Source organism: Channa argus, chromosome 5, assembly GCF_033026475.1.
Source record: "Channa argus isolate prfri chromosome 5, Channa argus male v1.0, whole genome shotgun sequence".
Classification (NCBI taxonomy): Eukaryota; Metazoa; Chordata; class Actinopteri; order Anabantiformes; family Channidae; genus Channa; species Channa argus.
Genome location: NC_090201.1, coordinates 7502194 through 7524264, shown reverse-complemented (window position 1 = coordinate 7524264; position 22071 = coordinate 7502194). Strand labels below are relative to the sequence as shown.

The 22071-nt window shown below is 41.4% G+C and overlaps 1 protein-coding gene across 3 annotated transcripts in view; it reads right to left on the bottom strand.

Annotated features, from left to right (window-relative positions):
* cdh4 (cadherin 4, type 1, R-cadherin (retinal)) overlaps positions 1–22071 on the bottom strand; it is a 176809-nt gene that overhangs the window by 12883 nt on the left and 141855 nt on the right. For all 3 annotated transcript variants that reach the window (XM_067505522.1, XM_067505523.1, XM_067505524.1), the window contains 4 exons: positions 15089–15261; positions 7390–7527; positions 2278–2463; positions 1705–1958 (listed from right to left, as the gene is read on the bottom strand). In XM_067505522.1, coding sequence (XP_067361623.1) covers positions 1705–1958; positions 2278–2463; positions 7390–7527; positions 15089–15261 — 751 coding nt within the window. The remainder of the gene's footprint in view (positions 1–1704; positions 1959–2277; positions 2464–7389; positions 7528–15088; positions 15262–22071) is intronic.

Genomic DNA, 22071 nt, shown 5'->3' with positions numbered 1-22071 from the left:
TCTTAACCTGGCTCTATTTAGTGCCCAATATTACAGCACGGTTGAAGAGCAAAATCAGCTTTGTTGCTCCATTTGTATTTACACAGGTGAGAGACTTGCATTTTGGCAACACTCAAAGCCTAATGGACAATCACTGTAGTTACACACAGACTGAAATGTGTAAAGAATATGTTTAGGTTGCATTCATGTGTGTATAGCATGAGCAAAGCCCAATCTGTTGAGCAGCCTGTGTAGACAGCTTGAATGATGAAAATGCGTGTCTGTTCTTTACGATGCTAGTTCAGCAGATGACTGGAAAAAAAGTGGCTGAAATGCTTTCTGTGTAGACACGCCCTAAGATCTTTAGAAGTGAGGGCCAATGAACGTGACCTCACATCAAAGTGAGGTCCTCACTCTGCAGGGCTTATATTCTTATACTAACAGGAACAGAAAACCAAGAACTTACCCACACAAACACGCATCTAACAGTAAAATCAGCTGGCAAGCAGGCTTAGCCTCACATCATCTTCTTTTTCCTCCAGAGAGAGAGAGAGAGACAAGGCAAGAAATTCTGAAACCTAAAAAAACACAACCTGGCTCCTCTCCCATCTCCTGCTCTCGCAAAGGCCTTTCACTCATTCTCTGCGGGTGCTCGTGTGTTTGGGCAATTTTTGTGCCTTTTGTGTGTGTATTGTGAGGTGGTTCAATCGAGGTCGCCTAAAGGGAATGTAGAAGCTGGAGAGATGAGGCCATCTGAGCATGAGATGAGCGTCTGCTGGCAAGACGCTATGGTGAAAACAGCAGCTCTGAGCTCCCATCAATAACAGACACACAGACTGACAGCAAAGAAAGCGACAGGGTCAAAGGGGGTGAGAGGGCGGAAGGAAAGAGAGAAAAGAGGAGTTCTCTCTAAGGACAGAAGAGCCCAGTCCACTTACTTTCTATGACATGTCTTCTTAGAAGAAGAAACTGAGATGTGGATGTTGCTCAAACCTACAGTATATATGGGGACATCTCCCACTCGCTCGCTATTAATTCAGTAACATTTCCACTGGGCTCCTCGGTGGAAGAGGTGGTTTCACTGACATTAAGAAAAATCAATCTTTCTCATTGGAGCTGGCTACGAAGTGGAACGGTGCCGTTGGACCTTAGTGGACACGTGGGAGTTTCTGTCACACAGGGTCGATGCCGGGATGGCACGCTGCCCGCGGTGTGTCATTCCAGTTAGAAAGGATGGAGGGATCAATTGGAAGGAAGAGAAGAAGATAGGGATCTAAAGAGGGCAGACAGACAGTGTCCGACTTATTATAGGATGACCTCTTCACACCAGTCGCCTGGCAACGGGGAGGGAAGTGGAGCTCGGAATGTGGGCGGGGGTCAGTTGAAAATGTCACAGAAGAGGGATAAACTGTGAAGAAACTGTTCAGCACTGATTAAACACTGGTGACACACAGATTCAGAGGAAGATACAAACGCAGGGTGGCAATATACTGGAAATACCACACACTGTTTGAGTATAGAGTTGTTTTTGGTCTTCAGAGTAACTTCAGTGCTTTAACTGACATAGTTTATAACTGTAGGTTTGGACTAAATATTATGCGTGAAAAATACAGTCGTCTGCCATAATTGAGAGTCACCTACTAAATTCCTACAGAAATTCTTTTTTTTAACCTATCAGCAAATAGGTTAACGCTACAGTACAAAGTGGTGTCATCTCTACAGTACCTGACAATCTGGTGGATGAAGTGGTCAGGGTCCTGGGCAGCAAACACTGTAAGGGTTGTCCCTGCCGGCACGCCCTCCTCAAAGCGGATCATCTTGGGATTGACAGGGAATACGGGGGGCTCGTTTACATCTTGAACAGAGATGGTGACTCCTGCTGTGGACTGAAGTGAGGACTGTATGCCGCTGGCGAGGTGGGCCTGGTTGGACACCACCACCGTCAGCATAAAAGCACGGTTCATCTCAAAATCCACTGGCTAGAAAGAAACGAAAAAGGGGTGAGAGAGGGGAGATAGAGAGATAGAACAAAACGATGAGAGATGGGAGGAAAATGAGTGTAGCTGATTGCAAGATTAGTTCCAACAGAGTTCCAATTTGAGAGATGACATATAATTCAGTGAAAACAATGTGAGAACAAAGTACTCAGCTATAAACATCTGGCACTTCAGAGCAGGTGGAAACACACAAGACGCAGTGTTGAATAATAATAATGAAAAGCAACAGCACACTTTCATTTTCAAAGAGCTAATTATCAGCATGTGTGTGGAGCCGTGTGTGGTCAAGCTTCATTTTTACCTTGACCACTGTCAGCATGCCCTCATTGGTGATGGGGTTAGTGCGAATGGTGAAATGTCCAGAGGGGTCTCCGCTGACAATGCGATACACGGCATTCCAGTTGGGGCTGTGGGGCTGGTCCCGGTCCACCACCGTCAAGTTGGTCACCACCACGTTGACCTTGTTCTCTGGCACCTCCCCAGAAAACTACAGGGAGGCAGAGAGAAGACGAAGCAAAGCAGAGAGAGGGGAGTGAGTTGGAGGTGACAGTGGGGAGCACGGGAAAGATTACATTATGCTGATGTTGTTCCCGCAGTCGGCTAATGCATGTTAAAAAGTTGATTTATTGAGATCTTAAACATTTGCTTGTGCCATCATCAATCATTTAGTATCTTCTATAATTGCTATTATGAAAACAAACAGCTTTTAGGGTTGTGCCAATAATGCCCATTATATTAAAACATGAATTGAAAATGGTAGCAAGACAAATGAAGGAGAAATTAGATTGGAGAGGAAGAAAATAAGGCATATTTGTTTAATATGGATAATAGAGAATCATATCTTCCATTATGTTAATACAGTCTCCTACTCCACACCATGTCTGCTCTAATGGATTTGTTCAATTAAGTGTTTACCCATTTCATTTAGATTCTGTGCATTCACCAAATCTAGGTCTTAATAAGCAATTAGATAAGTACTGTAATTAAGGCAGCGGTAGGAATAATCTTTGGCTAATGATCTTCATTATATTGCAATCTCAAACAACTCCCCTCTGAACTAACTCTGGAGGAAACTTGTTGACAGCTGCAGAGCCTGAAGTTCAGTGCAATAGGATACGTGTGACTCTCAATAGAGACTTACAATTCTGTACGTGGCTGCAGAGAGATGAGCACTGAAAGGTGGACACACATACACACACTAAATGCTCTCATCGACAGACGACAATGAGAGCACTTCCTCTTGTGAAGTGTTAACTTGTTTATGGTGTTTGTCTGCCAGCTGTTGTTCCCGTTAATGCTTTCTTCATGGTGGGATAGAAGGAAAGTCCAAACCACACAGCTTCTCTTTCCCTGCCCTAAGCTGTACAACCAGGCTGATAAGCACAGAACAAATTAAATATGCACTCTCAGTCTCTGACGTGTGGGTGCCTCCATTTCATTTTTACCCCGAGCTTTAGCACAAAAACTACCCCAAACCTTCCAAGCTCATTTGGCTATGCTGCCAGGCGGCCAAATGGAGTACGCTCTCTCAACGTCACACACAATGGTGCTGACTGTAGGGGAGGATGCTTCCAAAAATGGCCCCTCTCTCATAAATGCAATGTGGACCCACTGATAAGCCGCTCGAGACAGACACACTCACACACCATGACTTTCGGAAGGATTTAGGAGTAACAAAGAAGGTGGAAAAGAGAGCAGCATCAGGTAGGATTCACTTGTAGGTAATCATCAAGGAGCTCAGGCTATTTTACCAACGAGTGTAAAACCCAAATAGGATAAAAATAAAAAGAATGATAAAATTTCATTTCCCTTGTAATTTCAGCAAAAGTGTTGTCAGGATTATAGATTCCGGCTTTATAGGGTTTTAAATGTAAACTTTGTGTGCTCTGCCAGCAATTAAAACTTTATTTGAGGCAAATCCCAGGAAAGCGTGGCCTCTCAAGCAACAATAAATGAAGAGAAATGTTCTGAGTGGCAGTAAAAGGAGATGCGCACAATTAAATCAAAACAAAACCCCACAAACAAGTTTTTATAGTAAAATATTAAAATTCAACTTGTGTTAAATTAAGAAGAGAAACTACTGAAACAAGCACTGTTTTATAAAGCTAATGGCTCAACAGACACTTATTTATAAAAGTTGACACATTATTTCAGACTTCAGCATATTGTGTATCATACAACCTCTGTAAATGTAGTTGTTTAGAGCACAATTAGAGCTAAGTCTTAAGCTCTGCAACCATTAGGTGCAGTGACATGAATTCATTATAGTTAATACACAAAGTGTGTGGTCATACTAAACCAAGTAAGGCTGTAACACCGAAAATCTCTGAATTGATTAAACAGAGCCAAAGTGGGATATTATTGCTTAAAAGTTAACTTTTTGAAAAGCTGCACAGCTTTGCTATAAAGAATATGGGTTGAAAAAAACAAACAAAAAAAAAAAACACACACAAGGACAGGAGCTGAGAGGAGGGACTTCCTTCAATAACCTCACCATTCACTGCATGCATAATCATTGACACTTAGTGTCAGGGTATTATTTTATTATCTTCACACATTTCAATAGATCAGAACATTAATCAAAGGGAGCCCTCAAAAACCCAGATAATACAGTGTTACTTGTGCACGATCATTTCAGTTACTTTTCATGTTTTAATCTGAATATGGACATGATTGAACCTTCAAACGTTTGAGCTACAGTCCACCCCAGGGAAAATTAGTGGGGCTACAGTGCTGTACAGGCCCCAAACCATTTCAACAAATAAATCTGCATCAAGGTGCACTGCACAGTCAGGGAAAATCGACTACCTTCTAACTGCAAACTGACGCAGCAAATGAAAATGTTCCATATTAGATGGCACAGCTACAGCTCAACAAGACTAAATGAGCTATTCCCTTTCATTCACGGGGTGTTGAAAACAACACCAAATGGTAATGACAGCATTAGGTAGAATAAATGTCCCAAAACAGCCTCCTACTGATATCAGACTGACATCAGTCCACTTAAGAAGACTGTTATGTCTTCACTAAGGTGCCATAAAAATGTAGCTACGGGCAACAGGCGTCTGCCCTCACTCTCATTTTTCATATTATGCAGACATATCAAGCTGCTGGAGTGAGAAGCAAAGGAAAACAGCAAATGCTGAGAATTTCTGTTGCTCAAACTCTTTCAGCTATTTAGAATGTGCAGCACTACGGGTGAATCACAAATAGCACTCTATTCAGATTTGTATGCCTGTATGTCTGGGAGTTCAAGCATCAGACTTCCAAGCCACGCTCCTGCATTCACTGTTTGGTGAATGACAAACCACTGGGTACACTTCAGCAAGGGTGTGATACACTTGATTAGATAGTTTGATTGGATATACTTTGGCAAGTACTACTGTCTTTTTGTTTATCACATAATGATGAACATAGCACTAACACAGCGCAGTGAGGCCCATGTGGTGAAATGAATAAAACATCAGCCTTTTTTTTCTGAATTAGATGCAAAGGTTTACGCCCCCACAAGCAATTTCACTTAATTAGTGTGCTTATGTTTTATGCTTTCCGTAGAGAGCAATGAATTCTTCTCGCATCTGTCATACACAAATAATTACTAAACTACTCCGAGAATAGATGCTTGTGTGGGAAGCAAAACAAAAAGTAGAGATTGACAAAGCAGCCGAAACGGCATCTGGTGGAGAACAATTTCTTAGTTGTAGATATTCATATGAAGGTGTGTGTTGTTTGTGTCTAAGTGAAGGGCATACAACAAAAACACATTTCTAGTCATTTTTACTCATTACCACCTTTGAGTTAGACATGAAAATGTGGTCAGCTGCTCCTTTACTGGAAAGCTCAGGCAAATCTATGCTCATTTACTCAGGGAGATGCAGAGAACATAATGAGGCACTGAAAAGATGACAAAAAAGTATCAGAGGGTGTGGGAGCATACATGTACTGTTTGTCTCACAACTGTGAGCTGCATGGGCCAAGGACAATGTATTTGTGCTTTTGCAGATCTACTGAAGTGTAGCATGTCCAATTCTGGCTAACAGAAGGTCCAGAGCTCCTCCCCAGCGAAGAGCAAAGATGGAGCCAGCAGCACAGACAGGGATGGAGCAGTTCTAAGCAGGGGGGCAGCCTTGTTCTGTGAGCTCCACCACTGACAGCTGGGGAGCTCTTATCAGAGCATGCGGCTGGAACTGACTGCACTGGCATGCATGCTGACGACGGCCCCAACAAGGAGTCGGGGATCACACCGTGTGATGCAGAGACACTGTTCGCTCTGCCTCTGAGCACGGCTGCAGACAGCATCTGTCTCTCTCTGGAATCTCAGAAATCCAGGTGCACTCATAAAGAGAAGCTAAAGTCCTGTTGGTCTGTCAAGCTGTGGTCAGCATTTGATACTCTTCTGTGAGCTGAGAATTGAGACTGCAAGCTATATGTGAAGAGGCAGTGGTGGTCAGCATTTGGGTGCAGTGTGAAAGATGTGCTTTTAGTTGCTGTTTCTAAATCAGTGACCCTCACGCTAAAAACAACAGTAACGCCCTTCCTGACTACATACACACTGCTACAGTATGAAAAAGTGGGACAGCTGTAGCGTGGCTTCCTGTCAGACCAATGGGGAAGTATCAGGGACCAGAGCCAGATGCCTGCAGACAAACCCTGGCCACCAGAGGCTCTGCTGGCAGGGAAATCACAGAGCAGGAGGGTGGGAGGAGAACACCTCCCATCACCAAAACTGATGTTTTTCTGTCTCTCAATAGTGCATGTTTTATATTCTTTACATATGTGTCTTTCACCCTATGTTACACTTTCAGCTGTTCTATTTGCATTTTTCTCACTTCTGAGTTCTCCGAAAGTACGTGAGCAGAGCTACTACTGAAGGGTTGCTGAGAGGACCAGATAATGATTTTTTTTGTAATAAATCTAAGAGGAGTCTTTGACTTGCCGACCGTAACATCCTTATGTGTTTTACATAGCAGAATATCCTTGTGAGACATTTGTGTAGCATAGTGTTTAAAGTATTAGTGTGAAAATCAAATGGTCAACATCTGTATAGACATATGAGCCAAGCATAGGTTTTCGAGACTGCATGACAGATAACAAAGTGGGATGAGGGGCTGAATTTGATCTGAACATTAACAGCATTACAAACTTTTTGTGAGTTTGTATGTTAACCCTGACATAGAAACAACAACAACAACTAAATGTTATGAAACGGAGTAAACCAGAAACAAGCTCCTGATTTCATAAAAAAATAAATAAATAAAATAAAACTGCCCACTGGCATTTTATTAGCAGTGGTGCAAAGAAATAGCATCAAGTATTGATAGGTAATTTTAACTATTTTATTTTTTATCCAAGAGAGGAATGAAATGATAAAGCATCGTCCTTTCCTCTTTAACAGAACAATGAAATAACTCACCGTCCTGACTGTCAGCTCTGGGGGATTGTCATTGATGTCAGTAATGGTGATGAGGGCTGTAGCTGTGTTGGACAGGCCAAAGTTCAAGTTTCCCTCCATATCAGTGGCCTGGACAATGATGGTGTACTGAGACACTTTCTGTAAAAAGAGAAAACATGGTCAAAGGCTGGGATAACAGGACACACACACACACACACACACACACGGAGTAGTGTGTTGGTAAAAGGCACTTTAATGTCTCAAAGTATCAACATTCCTCTGTAAGAACAGGCCTGTTATTACTCTTTTTAATTGAGGTACTGCCCCTTTAAGATGTGATATGGTGCTGCAGATAATAGGGGAATGGGATATGATGGCTTTATTTAGTCCAGTTACAATAAGGGGGAGTTGCCCTAGAGTGTACAGCAGCACACATTGCAATAATACAGCACCTTTACAAGAAACACCATCAAAAGTTAGTTGTTTTTTTTCGCACACAACTTAGTCAAAATAAATGTAAAACCATATTTAAAAGCAAAGAGATGGAGATGCTGCTTCATGTTCCACCATTATGACACTGTCCATGGTGCTGAAAGTTGCTGTCCCCAGACTTTGCAGTGGAAAGATGACTCTGTGTGTGTGTGTCTCCATCCTGACAGTATAAGCCTCTCTGCTTTGTGGTCTTATTCTCTTCCTAATAATCCATTTCGCTCAGGCTTCTATTGTATCAGAGCAGAGAGAGGCAAAGAAGGAGAATGGGCGTCAAGGACAGGCCAGAGCTTGGCGCACAGGGCCTGCTGCTTTGTTCCACATCCACAATGCATCCTATCGATGGACTGATGTTGGTTTGCTGCTAGGCTAGTTTCGTCATATTCACCCTGAGGTTTGCACTTTCTAAGGACTTGGCGGCCAGTGGCATTGATGTCGGGGAGTGCCTGAAGGAATGAGAATAAACTCAGCCAGAGGACTCATACAGACACAGAAGGGGCGAGTTAGTGCTTCATTCTTAGGTGGCTGCTTCTTTGTTATTTTATTTCTTTGAGTCGTGTCTTTTTTTTTTTATCCTCCTCTGGTTTATTGTGTGTTCTTTGTTAAGCACATTCTGTGCTTCTTTTGATCTTTCGCTATCTTTCTTATCACATCGTGGTTGCTCAGTGTTCTATGCCTGTCTGCAATATCTGTGTGTCTTTCTGTCTCTGTGTATCTTTATATCTCCTTTCTTCCTCCCACTCTTTTCGTCAGTCATGAAAGATGCAGTTGATTGTTAGATCAGTCAAACCATTGGGGCCAGTTAAAACACCCTGCTGGAGTCATTTAGTATCTCTCCAAGCCATTATGAAGAGCGCAGACACGTTAATCTGCACCAAACCAACCCTATTAATGAAAACTCAATACTGGCTGCCCTTTATTAGACTCATAATGAAATATCAATACCATCTCCCCTCACAGAGCGCTTCAGTAAATAGAGCCTCCAATGACTGTGTCTCTGCTGACTCATTTAGATCCGGTCACATACATCAATATGGAAATAGCACCAGATGGTTGTAGGAAGCTAATAGGCCCGAGCTTTGATGGACGCCTCTTCTTTGGTCAGGTGAAGACAAATGACAGGAGCAGAGCCAGCAGGTGGAGCTCTCACACAGTAGGGGATGTGGCCAATGTGTCATATCCTGCACAGTTATATCCCTCATCTGAGGGTAGTTGTGAGTTTATAGCCCTTCTAATACACACATGCACTGAGTGGGAACAGGTGGGAAACTCAGACACATACACATGCATGTTCACTCCCCAAAAACACACATACACACACAGCCATGCACACTGCTGTCCAAACGTGGCTGCATGAACAAGCCAGCAAAGGGGTCTCTAATGAGTCTTACAGAAGTGCTGCACAGAAAATCTCTCTGTTAGATTAGAGTCCAGCACTGGCAGGAAAAACAGCCTCTTGTCTCATGACCAACAGCAACAGCCCAGACTCTCCCTCAAAGGTCTTAAGCCTCACAGACTTAATCTGCACAAGCTGAAAGCCATCAAAGGCCACAGAAACACCTGTACAGAGATCTCCTCGAACAGTAAAACACAATCCCTTTTTTCATAGGGACTAAATTAGGTAGTTTACCAGCCGACAGACTGGAGAAAGAAAGAAAAAAAAATAGTAACGTGGCTTCAGGCTATCGGTCCTAGCTTCTCAAAAATTCAAGCCAAGCCGCAGACTGGACAGGTGGGAGAAACGGGCTGTTCTGTTGTAAGAAAATAGAGCTGTGCTCCAGTGAGACTTTGTTAGTAAGAACAAAGTGGGGGAAATAATGGTGAGGTGAAGTCGAACAAGAAAATGGAGAGGAGTAGTTTTCTGGCAACACACGTACAGTGGTGAATTAATTATACCTGAGCTGAGTGTGCAATGTCATTCGGTGTGCTGTAAAAGACCACTCAACGAGGGCAGAGAGAGACTTGCTCTTTACTCGTGTCATTTGTGCGTTGTGTTCCAGCCTGTCGGGCTCCTGCTGGCCACAGTCATTAGCCTGTCACTTACAATTGGTTTCAAATGGCCAATACGTGTAGCTAAAACCAGCTCCCTCACTTTACTTTAACTAGTCTCGTTTTACCTCAGCAGTCCTCAGTGTCGGCGTCCCTCACTAAAGTTTCCATTCAGTTCACCTGAGATCACATCAATGAGCTGCATTCGATTCTATTTTATTCAATGTTACTTGAATCATTTAAAGTTCAGTTCAATTAATTTCACTTAACTTTACTTTTGTCTCAATCTTCATCAACGGTCTCTTGGTTTGAACAGAACCCAAGCCAGCAGAGACTTATCGCAAGCACTGCGCTGTTCTCTGAAAAGGTTTTCTCCGGGTCCCAGTGTAGAGACATTCACTCAGATATGAAAGTAAATCTGAGATACAAACTCAGAATCCACTTGATTAGATACGCCCCCACAATTACGTAAACCGCTCGTAGTCACATACTGGATAAATAAAGGCTGTGAGTCACATAGGAATAAAGCTGCTGGAATAAAACATGCAGATTTGGCGAGAGATTCAGTTCAATGTCTAACCGAGCATTACAATACAATGCACAGGACACGATTATTAGGCAAATATGAACATGATGAGCATATTTTTGCCAGATTTGCCGGCTCCAGCATGTTACAAACAGATAAAAACTCTAAAGAAGGATAACAAGCAAATGCTCCCTGTTGCACAGCAGCAGAGCATGTCAGGTGTCTCCACTCTCATCAAAGAATATAACAAGTGAGGGAATTTAGTCACTTAACTACAATGCTGACTTAATACAAACCACACAGACTATCACATTGTTAAACTAATGCCTTTAACAGTTTAACAGTACAAATAAAAAAAATGTCACTCGGTAGTCAAATCACATCTTAGGGAGAAGAATTAGCATTTGCCACTAGTGTAAGTGTGCTTTCAGCAATTTAAGGATCTAAAGAAAAATAAATAATAAAAGGACATAGTTAATTATCATACCCTGGAAAGAATAATACCAGACATGTAAATATCTGTAGGTACCTATTGAAAGTACTGTAAATGGAACGAATCAAGCTTGTCTGGACACACAATAAGGTCAGATTCAACATTAGCAACGTGCATATAACAAGGTGAATATTGAGTGAATATCTACTTGATTGTATGTTTGCTACAAGCAGTCAACATCCACCTACATATGTCAATCAACAACCCCCTCACAATCCTCAGAAGCCTTTGCTGTCTGGATGCTGGAGCTGGGGTATAAAGGTGGCGAGTTCACATAACTAAGCGTCTCTGAGACAGTAAAGCTCCTAGGTCCATTTAGGAAGCCTGCTCCCAGCCGGTATCCACAGCCTGGCTCTGCAAAACTTAACAGAGCCAGGCTGTGGGCACTCATGTCCTTGAGGCAGTCCAGGCGATGTCCTAATCGACTGTGAGACAGTCCAATGTGAAGCTGGCATCAGCATGGTGGGCAGCCTGGCTCCAGGCCATACCACATCATGCCACACCAGATCATGCCAAACGAGGGCTCATGGGAAGCTGAGACAGCCTGAGGTAATAAAAGACAACAGCTCTGCCTGCCAGTGGAAGCAGAGCCATGGTGAGAGGGCACAAAGGAAGAACGTCCAAGCCAGCTGTGGCACCCTGACATCTCACACTGTGCTTTCTGCTACACCCAAACTGCACTTCATGAGACATGCATTTCCTTGACTGACAGAACAGTCTACTTTATGAGAGCATATGCAGAGGTGCTTGAAAGTTTGCGAACCCTTTAAAAAAAATCTACAATAGATCTTTAATCTACTAAAGGGAATCAAATAAAGAAATTATGCAAAAAAACATATATATATATATATATATATATACATACACGTATATATATATATACATATACATACATATATATATATATATATATATATATATATATATACACATATATATATATATACATATATATATATACACATATATATATATATATATATATAAAATTAACGTATCTGTTCGTGGCAAAAGTATGTGAACCTTTAGGATTAGAGATTATTATTGTGTAGAGTGTGAATTGGCACTATTTAAATAAAGCTGAATTAAACTGAATTGGGAGCGACTTGGTACCCAAATGATTATAGCACATGGCGTATAACAAAAATGTCACCGGATCGGTTATGGCTGGAGACCTTTGTTGGATGTTGTACCCTCTTACCATGTTTACTGTCGGCGTCTTCACAACTCATTGTTAATAAAAGCAAAAAGGTAAAAAAATGTAAAATAAATTGACAATATTCACCAGGCGGGAAAGTGGTTTTACAAAAATGTCTAAAGACAAATGAAGAACACTGGTCTGCCAACAACTTCGCTGGACCTGAATGGCTTGTCACCATGGAGCTTTGAATCCTACAGAAAAATGTGAAGATATTTATCCCTGAACTGAAGCTCAACAGGCAGTGAGTCACACAGCACGATAATTGCCCTAAACACGTAAGTTATTTATCAAACAATCTTTAAGCAGAAGACGTTTATGTTTTGGAATGGCTGACACAAAGTCCTGATCCTAATCCTATAGGGATGCGGTGGAAGGACCTGACGCAAGCAATTCATACAAGGAAGGTGACCAACAACCCTGAATAGAAGCTGTGTTTTAACATACACAAAACTAGATACATTTTCACTTCTAATTCCCGTCTAAATTATATCCCCTTAAAACATGAAGCTACAAACACACACAGAACAATTATACAGCCATATTTTAGAAAGGTTTAGGAGCCATGGAGACAAAAACTGGTATACTGCTTAGCCCATCTTGTTAGCCAGTGGGCTGGAGCACATGAAGGCATGTGAGGTTAAAGGAGGAGGGGGGTTGTGAGCTGTGAGTGAGGAAGAATAATTGGTATTCAGTGATGTCAGAGGTAAGTGATACAGGCTAACCCCCTTGTACCCCCCGGTCCCTTTAACACGAGAAAACCTGCTTCACCCCTTAATTAGCACATGAATATTCTAATTAGAAACCAGCATGGTGGATGAGGATTAGCTAAAATGTGAGAAAGAGATGGGAGGGGAGACAGAGAAAATACTAAATGTGCTGCGAAGAGGTTTATCGGGTATTCAGTTTCTACACACTGAATATGCATATAAATGTTTTTGTGTAATAACATGAGTACAGAGCACTGTGGCGTGATACCAGGGGTCAGATTTATCACGTTCGATGCTACTCCTCACCCTGTGTGAGCGTCTGAGCTGCATCCGAACAACAAACATGGCTGCATGGGGGTGTGCATGTGCAAACATTGCCCATGTGTCTGAATGTGTTTGTGCGTTTGTGTTGATGACCTTGACAGCAGGTGGGTAAACTCCCAGGTGTGTCCCAGTTTTAGTGGGAGGATCAGAGGCAGGTGGGACTGAGCCTGGCTTGATGTGTCCAGATTAATGAGCTTTTTCTCACTCACATCAGCTGCTACTGCTGCCGGCTGGGCCAAGCTGGAAACAGAGGAACTGAGCTGGCCCACGTTCACTACACTCATTTTTATTGTCCCACAAATAAATCACACTATCAAGCCGTGCCAGATCCGTATAAAATTTGGAAAAGGAATGCTCATTGATATATTGTATTCTTCTGTTATCAAACCTGGTTCTGTTCTTGAGATTTTAACCGTAATTATTCTCTAAATACGCTGGCTTTACTGTGGGTAAAATTTAATTTTCAAAGTGTTGCCTGGCCTGGTTTAGTGCCACGGGGGACCAACGGGACTTCTCAGAATATAAACATTATGAGACACACTCAACTGTGCTTTTATGTCGGTACTAAAATCACCCAACAAAGTTATGAGGGTGAGAATATCCTCATAATGATGGCATATGAATTTGAACGTTTTTCTGATTTTGACAGTTGTATTTTTTTTCTGTCTTGCAACAGATAGGGGAAGTTTTGTGTGAGTGTGTGTGAGTTTGTGTATGAGAGAGAAGCGAAAGAAAGGCTGTAGGGTGAGCTGCCATGAAACACGACTGCCCTCAGTTACCTGATGCAGCTTGGGATAAACCAAAGTTGACCTCCCTCATTATCAGAATAAGATGGCAGACGGAACAGCGATAATGTGTGTTGAAGTGTTGGGGGTGGTGTGTGGGTTGGCGAAGAACCACAGCAAACAAGAGACACACAGCAACATAAGACAAAAGAAGACAATGAAAGCAAAAGCTCCAGCGACATCTCCAGCAGAGAGATGCTGGACTTGCAGGCCATTATATCTGCTTTGCTCTTTGCAATGAGACAAACATATTGGCTGGTCATTTATATTTATATACATAATTCAAAAGAAAACAAAACAAGATTTATATTTGTGCTTCATTTATTTAATTTGACCGTTTCAAAAGGTGAATACTGTTAAAAGTGATCCAGATATTTTTAAGGTTGATATCTATAATCAAAGTGGGATTTGTGGAATTTGATGTTGATATTTTTTATTAGATTTTAAGCATGGTGCTACAAGAAGTTTATGCAAAGAAAATATATATTGCTATTTAAAAGATAATGTTAAATATTCATAATAAAAATAAAATTAGATATCTCAAGGCTAAAGGGCGGCCAAGACGCCTATTTTAAAACTAATGTTGGAGACTTGGAATAAATCTAATGATACTAGGTCATTGTAGCTGACTTGCATTTGAGTTAATCCTTGAGTCACAACGACACGAGTTGCTGAAAAGCAACCCCCTGGCCTGTGTGTTTGGGTGGCAGTGTTGCAAGATGAGTTATGTGGTAATGCTCTTGTAGGAAGGCAATGTAAAATAATAAATGACTGCATGGAATGGTCATGTTTTCAAGTTTGTTTTTGAGTGGGTGGGACATGAAAGAGCAAAATGGACACAAGGTACCAGAATAACAAATGGGTGTAATGGTGGCTCAAAACATTTTAGAAAATATCCACGTTTTTGCAGGTGGGAGTCTGGAGATTCAAGACATGAAGAAGACTGTTAGCTTAGCTTAGCAGAAAGGGAAACATCCAACTCACATCTGTCCATACATATATGTATCCAGAAAAAAAAAAAAAAAATACTGTAGAAGCAGACTTTGATCTATCGGCTGGTCAACCTTCATGGTTCTCTACGTACAAAATGCGCCCCACAAAAAACAAACAAACAAAAATTAGCTCTTTTCTGACTTAGACCAATTAAATTGCTGTAACAATTATGCCACCTTCTAATGGCTTGTCGTACAGGTGTGTGACACTGACCTCTCTGTCCAGGCCGGCTGCCACTGTGACTATGTCCCCAGTCTCGCTGTTGATGGTGAACATGTTGGGAATGGGACTGTGGGGTGTCTGAGAGAGGATGCGGTAGCGAACCATGCCATTCGCTGTGGTGGAATCGTCAGAGTCTGTGGCTGTCACCTGCATCACGGACGAGCCTGTGAAGAAAAAGTTAGTTAGTTAAGAAGATTCAGAACTTAGTGGAACAATCTGTGAAGCACATTTTGTACATCAGTGTACATGGTGGAGGTCCAGCTGGGTAAAGAGCAAAATAAAACAAGCAGGCAGTAGTTGTGTACTTTTCAAAGGTTTTTGGACACTTACTTTTTGAAAATACATACTTAAAAAATGCAGGATTCTTGTAAGCCCATTACTGATAACGAATTTGTAGAAAAAAATATTTGAGAATGAAGAGAACTCAGAGAAAACTCAGCAGACCACAAACCCATTTCTATACAAGAAATAAGTCAATCTGTCTTAGCAAATTGCTGTGACATTCTCTTTTCTTTGAAAAGCAACTTTGTGAGTGAGAGCTATTACAGAGCAGAGTACAAAACACAAACAAAATCTGTTAAATAAGCCCCTATTTTAAGCTGTGCAGTTTTGTCCTTTGTATACAGCCAAGCTGGTGGGGCATAATTTCCACCTCTGCAGAGTCCATTTAGTAATGAGCAGCGCTGGGTCTTCTGCCATTTCCACCATCCATTATTTCAGCCTTCAGCGGCACCGTGGCTGCCCTTAATGCTCTGATGCTCTCTTCCTATTTGTCTTAGAATCATGGATAAACACTGCCATTTAAGGCAGACAGCACAGCAGTGTCGAGGTGGAGGGTGTGTGTGAGTGTGGGGTTACGAGTGTATGTATGCCCAGGATTACTTACAGGTACGTGTGTGCATCTGTATGCATGTATGTGTGTGGTTTCTCGCCGCACGTATCAGGGCGAGAGGCCCTGTGTCCCCGTATCTTACCCCGAGCAGAACTATTGATTTGCACGAGTTTGTCAGCTGGGCTTACAAACGCGACCAGGCAATTAGGAGCACTTTGTGCTGGAAAGAGGAGAGATCACCTCGCCTCTCTCACAGGGTTCTGTGAAAATGTCACTTTCCATCAGGCAGCCATTTACAGGCTGCTGCTGCTACTGCTGCAAAGAAAAAAAGACTGTCAGCTTGCAGGGGGTGGGGAACCAACAGACAGAAGAGACAGATGAATCATCAACAACACGGTTCGTGGCTCAGGTGGTTGAGCGGATTGTCCACCAATTGCAGGGTCAGTAGTTTGGCTCCCGCTCTGCCCAATGTCATGTATGTAAATAAAAATTTAAAAGCAGGAAGGATGGAAATAGGATCGTAATTGTAAAGAAGAGAAAGTTGTCTAAATTAATTAAAAGCTATACTATATAAAACTATAGAATTGCATAGTCATTTTAAAACTCACAAGCACTCGGTTTGCCTCGGTAGGTGTGATAATAGTAAGCAGGCAGGAAACCAGCACAGTTCAGCATCAAAAGCATTCAAAATAAGTTGGCAAAAACACAACCTGTGCGTCTGAGCACACAGCAGAAGTAGGAATGTCAAGTTTCACTTCACCACCTTGCCAATTCATAAATGTAAATGTCTTTGTGGCAGATTTGGCCATCCCCTGAGGGTCTGAGCAGTTACAGGTGTCTCAATTCCCATAATTGGGTCTAGATGGCACCATCATTCCTGTGACAGGCTGTATGGACAGGATAATTGTCGCTTCGAATTTCTATTTCAAACTTCATTAAGTTTCAATGGAGGATTTGTCACTTTGTCTAGCCAGGAAAAGAAGAGATCCAAGGAAAGACAGGAAGAAGAAAAACAATTACTGCTATTCCAGTGTAGACCGCATCAATATATAATCAACCTTTCCAGTCCCGTAGGGAGTGACAGGACGTGATGTTGAATCACTGAATCCTTGTCATTTCAGTGACAAGGATTCAGTGATATGATGATGGTGGTACGTTTTCAGCAAGATGGCTATGCCTGAAAGGGTTAATCTCTGAGCCTGTTTAATTCCTCTTTAATTTGAACACTAATTCCAAATCCTAATTGCTTTTCTGCTAAAATCGCTGGAGCTGAAAATTTAACTGGTGGCAGGCGTGCATATTGTTGGCCACTTTGCCCATGTGACTTGAGATCATTGGTGAGGGCTATCTGCTTCCTAAACACTAGTCAGCCAGAGTCAACATCTGCCTCCCAAGTAAAGAGGAGATAGAGAGGGAAAAAAAAGGCGATAGACTGATAACGATAGACAGAGCAGGAACAGGGAGATAGGCATACAGAGATGCAAAGATAAGCACCAGAGGAGGAAATTGCAAAGTAGAAAAAAAGTAAGGATGAGAATAGAGGTGAGAGGGTTTATAAAGACCATTAAAAGCAAAAGTACAAGGGGAAGTCAGGGAGCGAGAGGGCAGGGGATGGATGGTATAAGAGGATAATAACTCTCATCAGTGGAGGGAAGATAGAGGTTGCCTTTCAGGAGGAAAGAGTGGCCACGGCAGAGTAAGTAGAGAGCAGGAAGGAGAAGTAGTGGTTGAGAGGTAAGAGAGGTAAGAGAAAAGGTTGAAACCCAGTGAATCTTGGTGAAAGTGATGAAGGGGACACAGTGTTCACACAAGTGCCTCTAATGGATCCCACTACCCTCTGAGGACACAAAGACACAGTCAAATCATTCAAAACTAACCATTACATTTATACCTCAACGCAAAGACTACAGCTAACATGTGGGAAACTTTTTGGAAACTTGTAGCCATACCTGTGGATCTCTACCTACCTAGTGCAGGGTCACATGCTCTGCAGCTTGTACAACATGGGAGAGGGAGTTTTACTAGTCCGGACCTATCCATCCATAGGCATGGGCAAAAAAAATCATTGATCCAACGTTACAATAGACGGGTTGTAATGAAAGACATTGGAGTTGCAATTTGCTTCCCCCCTTTCAGGTCTCTATTGCAAAATGTAATGGAAATACAATAAAAAATATTTGAAAGTCCTTCAAAAAAATAAATAAATAAATAAAAAATAAAACATCAAGAGAAAAATTCTTAAACTTAAAGAAAAAAAAGCCTGAACCTACTTAAAATGATAATATCTTGTCTTTAACTGGCTTCTTCTTAGTAAAGTCAGCTAAAGACAGAACTACGATAACACAAAGCTACACGCAATCCATCTATGGGTCTATGGCAGGAAGGGAGCTGTGGGTGTGCAACACACCTCAGAAATCTCAACAATGTGTCATAGAAAAATAGCACCAAACAAAAGTTAAAAATATATATATAAAGTATATGAATCGTATTTTACGTATTGTATTGAACCGTATTCTACCCGTAAGTAGAATAAGTAGTTCACTCAATTGTGAGCATGCAATTGGCATTACAGATACTTAACAACTGTTGTCATGTTGCATCATCACTAACAGAGTTTTGAGCCACACGACTAATTTAAGGGACTAAAATGGAAAGCATTGCATTGTGGGATTGTTAGCAGAAAGTTGTGTACATGCCATGTACACTTTACGCACTGTGTCCCTCCTTCCCAAGCATTTGCAGAGTGAATATCAACATAAAAAAAAAACTAAATTGAAAGCAACAAACCCAGTCTTAAACTACACTAAATTATATTTTGAAGTTGAAGAAATAAAAACCACGAAGGAAAAGTCGAAACTATAATAAAACTGCATTAGGCAATTTGATTGGTTGATCCAGTGGTTTTTGAGAGGCCAATTTAATATTGAAATAAAAAGAAGAAAGAAAACACTTAAAATCCGTATACAACTAACATAATTACACCAGTTTACTTGTATATACAGCAAAAATGTTGCAGCGTTCAAGCTCAAAGACATCATAATATTTACAACCATGAAAAGACAAAACCTGACTTTTCAGAATCACAGCTCAACTAATTAAACTGGGTGACTGTAGTAGAAACCTACAGCGTTGAGAAATTATCAAGCAAAACTAGTTGATGAAAGAAAGTTTGTACGAGCTGAATAAACATTAAAAATTATGGTTATCTCTTTTTGCCATTTCAAAACAAGAAGGTTCAAACTTTTACGCTCAACACCAATCCAAAGAAAGTCTAAAAGCTGCCTGTGACGTTCAGTTCATTATCCTCTGTATCACAATTTTCTCAATAAGAAATCACTTCACCGTCCATCTGACTGGCTAAAACCTTTTTTTACGTGCTAATTGGGCATCAACAGCACTACTGTATTGAGCAGGAATCAAGTATCCCATCATCTTCAGATTTTTTCATATTGAATTGGCCTTTTAAAAAAGAACTGAAATGACCAATTGGCTCTGTTGATGCGTGACAATTCAGATTAGCCATAAACCCCTTCTGATGAGCCAATTGTTAGGACTCAAAAACAAGTTCAAATGAGGTTTTGGTAGCATGCCAAAGTCAAAATACACTATATGGGAAAACCCACTTACAGATGCAAGTAGAGGCTCGCGAAGGTTATCAGGTAAAGGTGGCACTGACAGCTCCTGTGCTAAAGGTAAATTCTCTGAAACACACTGCTTCCCTGTACTGTAGTGGGATCAAACTGAAAGTTGAGAACACAGAAAGGGTCTTTGATACGGAGGTGGCAGTGTTAACCACTAAATCTCAGTGTCAACAAAAATGGTTGTAATATGTTTGGTAAATTGGCACTGCCACCACAGTAAGAGACACAACTAGAAACACCTGCTCACATGACTGAGGTCCAACACGCTGATGGAAACACTGTTGCGCTTTTACACTTCTTACTCACTTCCTTCTCTCCACTCCTACGCAATCCCTAATGACCCCTCCCCTCCTAGGCAAGACAGAATAAGTCTCTTAATTCTCTCTGTAATGGTTACCAAACTCTTCAGGAGAGAGAAAAAGAGGAGAGAAAGAGAAAGACGCAGCCCCCTGTTCCCTCTTGGGAGGGCAAATTGACTGTGAGATAAGGCACTCAGCTGCTGGTTTTGATCTTGCCTCTCATTTCAGAAGGCCTTTTTGAGAAAGATGATCCATAAAAGGGAACAACTTGCTGTCAGAGTCTGGGATGAGGGGGAGGGAAGGACAAGGGCAGAACATCACAGGGAAAATGCACTGAGTACACTGCAGCCTCAGAGCACAAGAGGTTTCTGAAGGAGTCACGCCATGTTGGCATCTGAGGCCACTTAGCACAATGCAAGAACTGTCTCACGTCCCAGTCATGATGGTTTTACTGAGTTTTGGATCTGTTTTGTGACCTTACCTAAAAGCGAGCACTGTTCATGTGTTTTTTGTATTGTATGTGTGTATTGATAACCTGAGCTTATACTGTAGCTAACTCAGAACTACCCAAAAGAAATGACTTGCACACATTTCCACCTTTCCACCTGAGCAGCCCCAGATTATCAGATTCCCCATGGATAATCGTCACACATTGAGAATGAATGCCATTTGTTCCTTATTAACAAGAAGTCAGTGTGATCAGATAGCTCATTTTGTCATGTACTGTTTTATTATGTTTGATTACCTGCACAAATTAAATTCTATTAGTCACAGGTTCATTTGCTGCTGAGCAGGGGCACAGCGGCAAACAGTGACAAATGAAGCTGTTGCAAACTGATCCTGACTGACAGTTTGATCGGATCTCTCTGTACACAACATCTGGTGACGGTGATAAGGGCGTTTCCCTGTGGGTCTCGGTCTTTGATGGTTTTCACACAGTGCTAGATGTAAAGATGTGTAGTAATACTTCCGAAACCTTTGATTTCGCAGCCGGCACATACAGAATGCGGCACTTCTGCAGCTTTACACGTGTGCCCCCATTGCATGGCATTTACGAAAAATACAGGCCTTGAATTTCAACAATGTTTTGCCATGACACAATTATTTTCAAAATATAACCATTAAAACAAAATTTAAACTGTTCTTAGGCATGAAGATGAGGAGCATACCTTCCTTTGTGCCCAGGTTTAATTCAGCCCTCTGACATTGGCATGATACAACAGAAATCTACGAAGAGAATTTTTCTACTTTTCATGCATTATGTTTCATTATTCAATTGGTGGTAAAACAGCTTCTTCAAATTCTTCAATTCATTTTGATTTCTGAGGGAATGAGAGAGCATAGGCACTGAACTGGCTGCTCACTACCAGTACACTACCAGTATGAGTTAAATATATTAAAACTATTTTTTAGTTCAATTTGGACAAATTCAGACATTCACACATTTATTAAAATAGTAAAATTGAACAGCTTGACCTTTTTAAAGCTGAAAGAACTTAAACAATATTTCTAGTTGTGAATCAAATCATGCAGATAATTTCCCTTTCTTGCCAAAATCATAGCTGCTGAGGCTTCTGTCCAATTCAAGTGAAGTGAATAAAATTAATTTGAGGGGCTTCATAGCATCAAGGGGTAAGTGAATAAATATGTTTGTCATTGCTTGTTAAATTTGGATTTGGCTAAAATAATCTGAAAGTACTACACTACTTAATTACAATGACATCTTGTACTTAAAGCTTGTGAAATGTTGTCTTTTCCATATATGTACTGGTGAGTTCTCCCCATCCTGATGGGTATATGCAGTGAATGGCTACAATATTTCAAAAAAAAAAGAAGAAAAAAACTACAACATGACTGTAACTGTACTACCTTACATCATAGTGTAGTAATGGATATGAGTATTCTTTGATGTTTCACCATTGGTCAGACCTGGTGTGGGAAGCAGAGAATTGAGAGATTCCAGCAAAATTGCTGCCCACTGGAGCACCTGCCAGCTGCAATGCTGTGACAGGTTTCATCACATCAGTTGTTGCTGGGTTGGAAAGAGAGTGTCACCTGGGGTAACACCAGAGGGATTTTCATGGTCATGTTTTAAGTCCAAAGAATGATCCAAGCCACATGCAAATGCTGGATGCACACAAAAGGATTTCTGAAGCTTAGCAGTGATCTGGTGGGCCATCTGATAACTCTCCCTTTATGAGG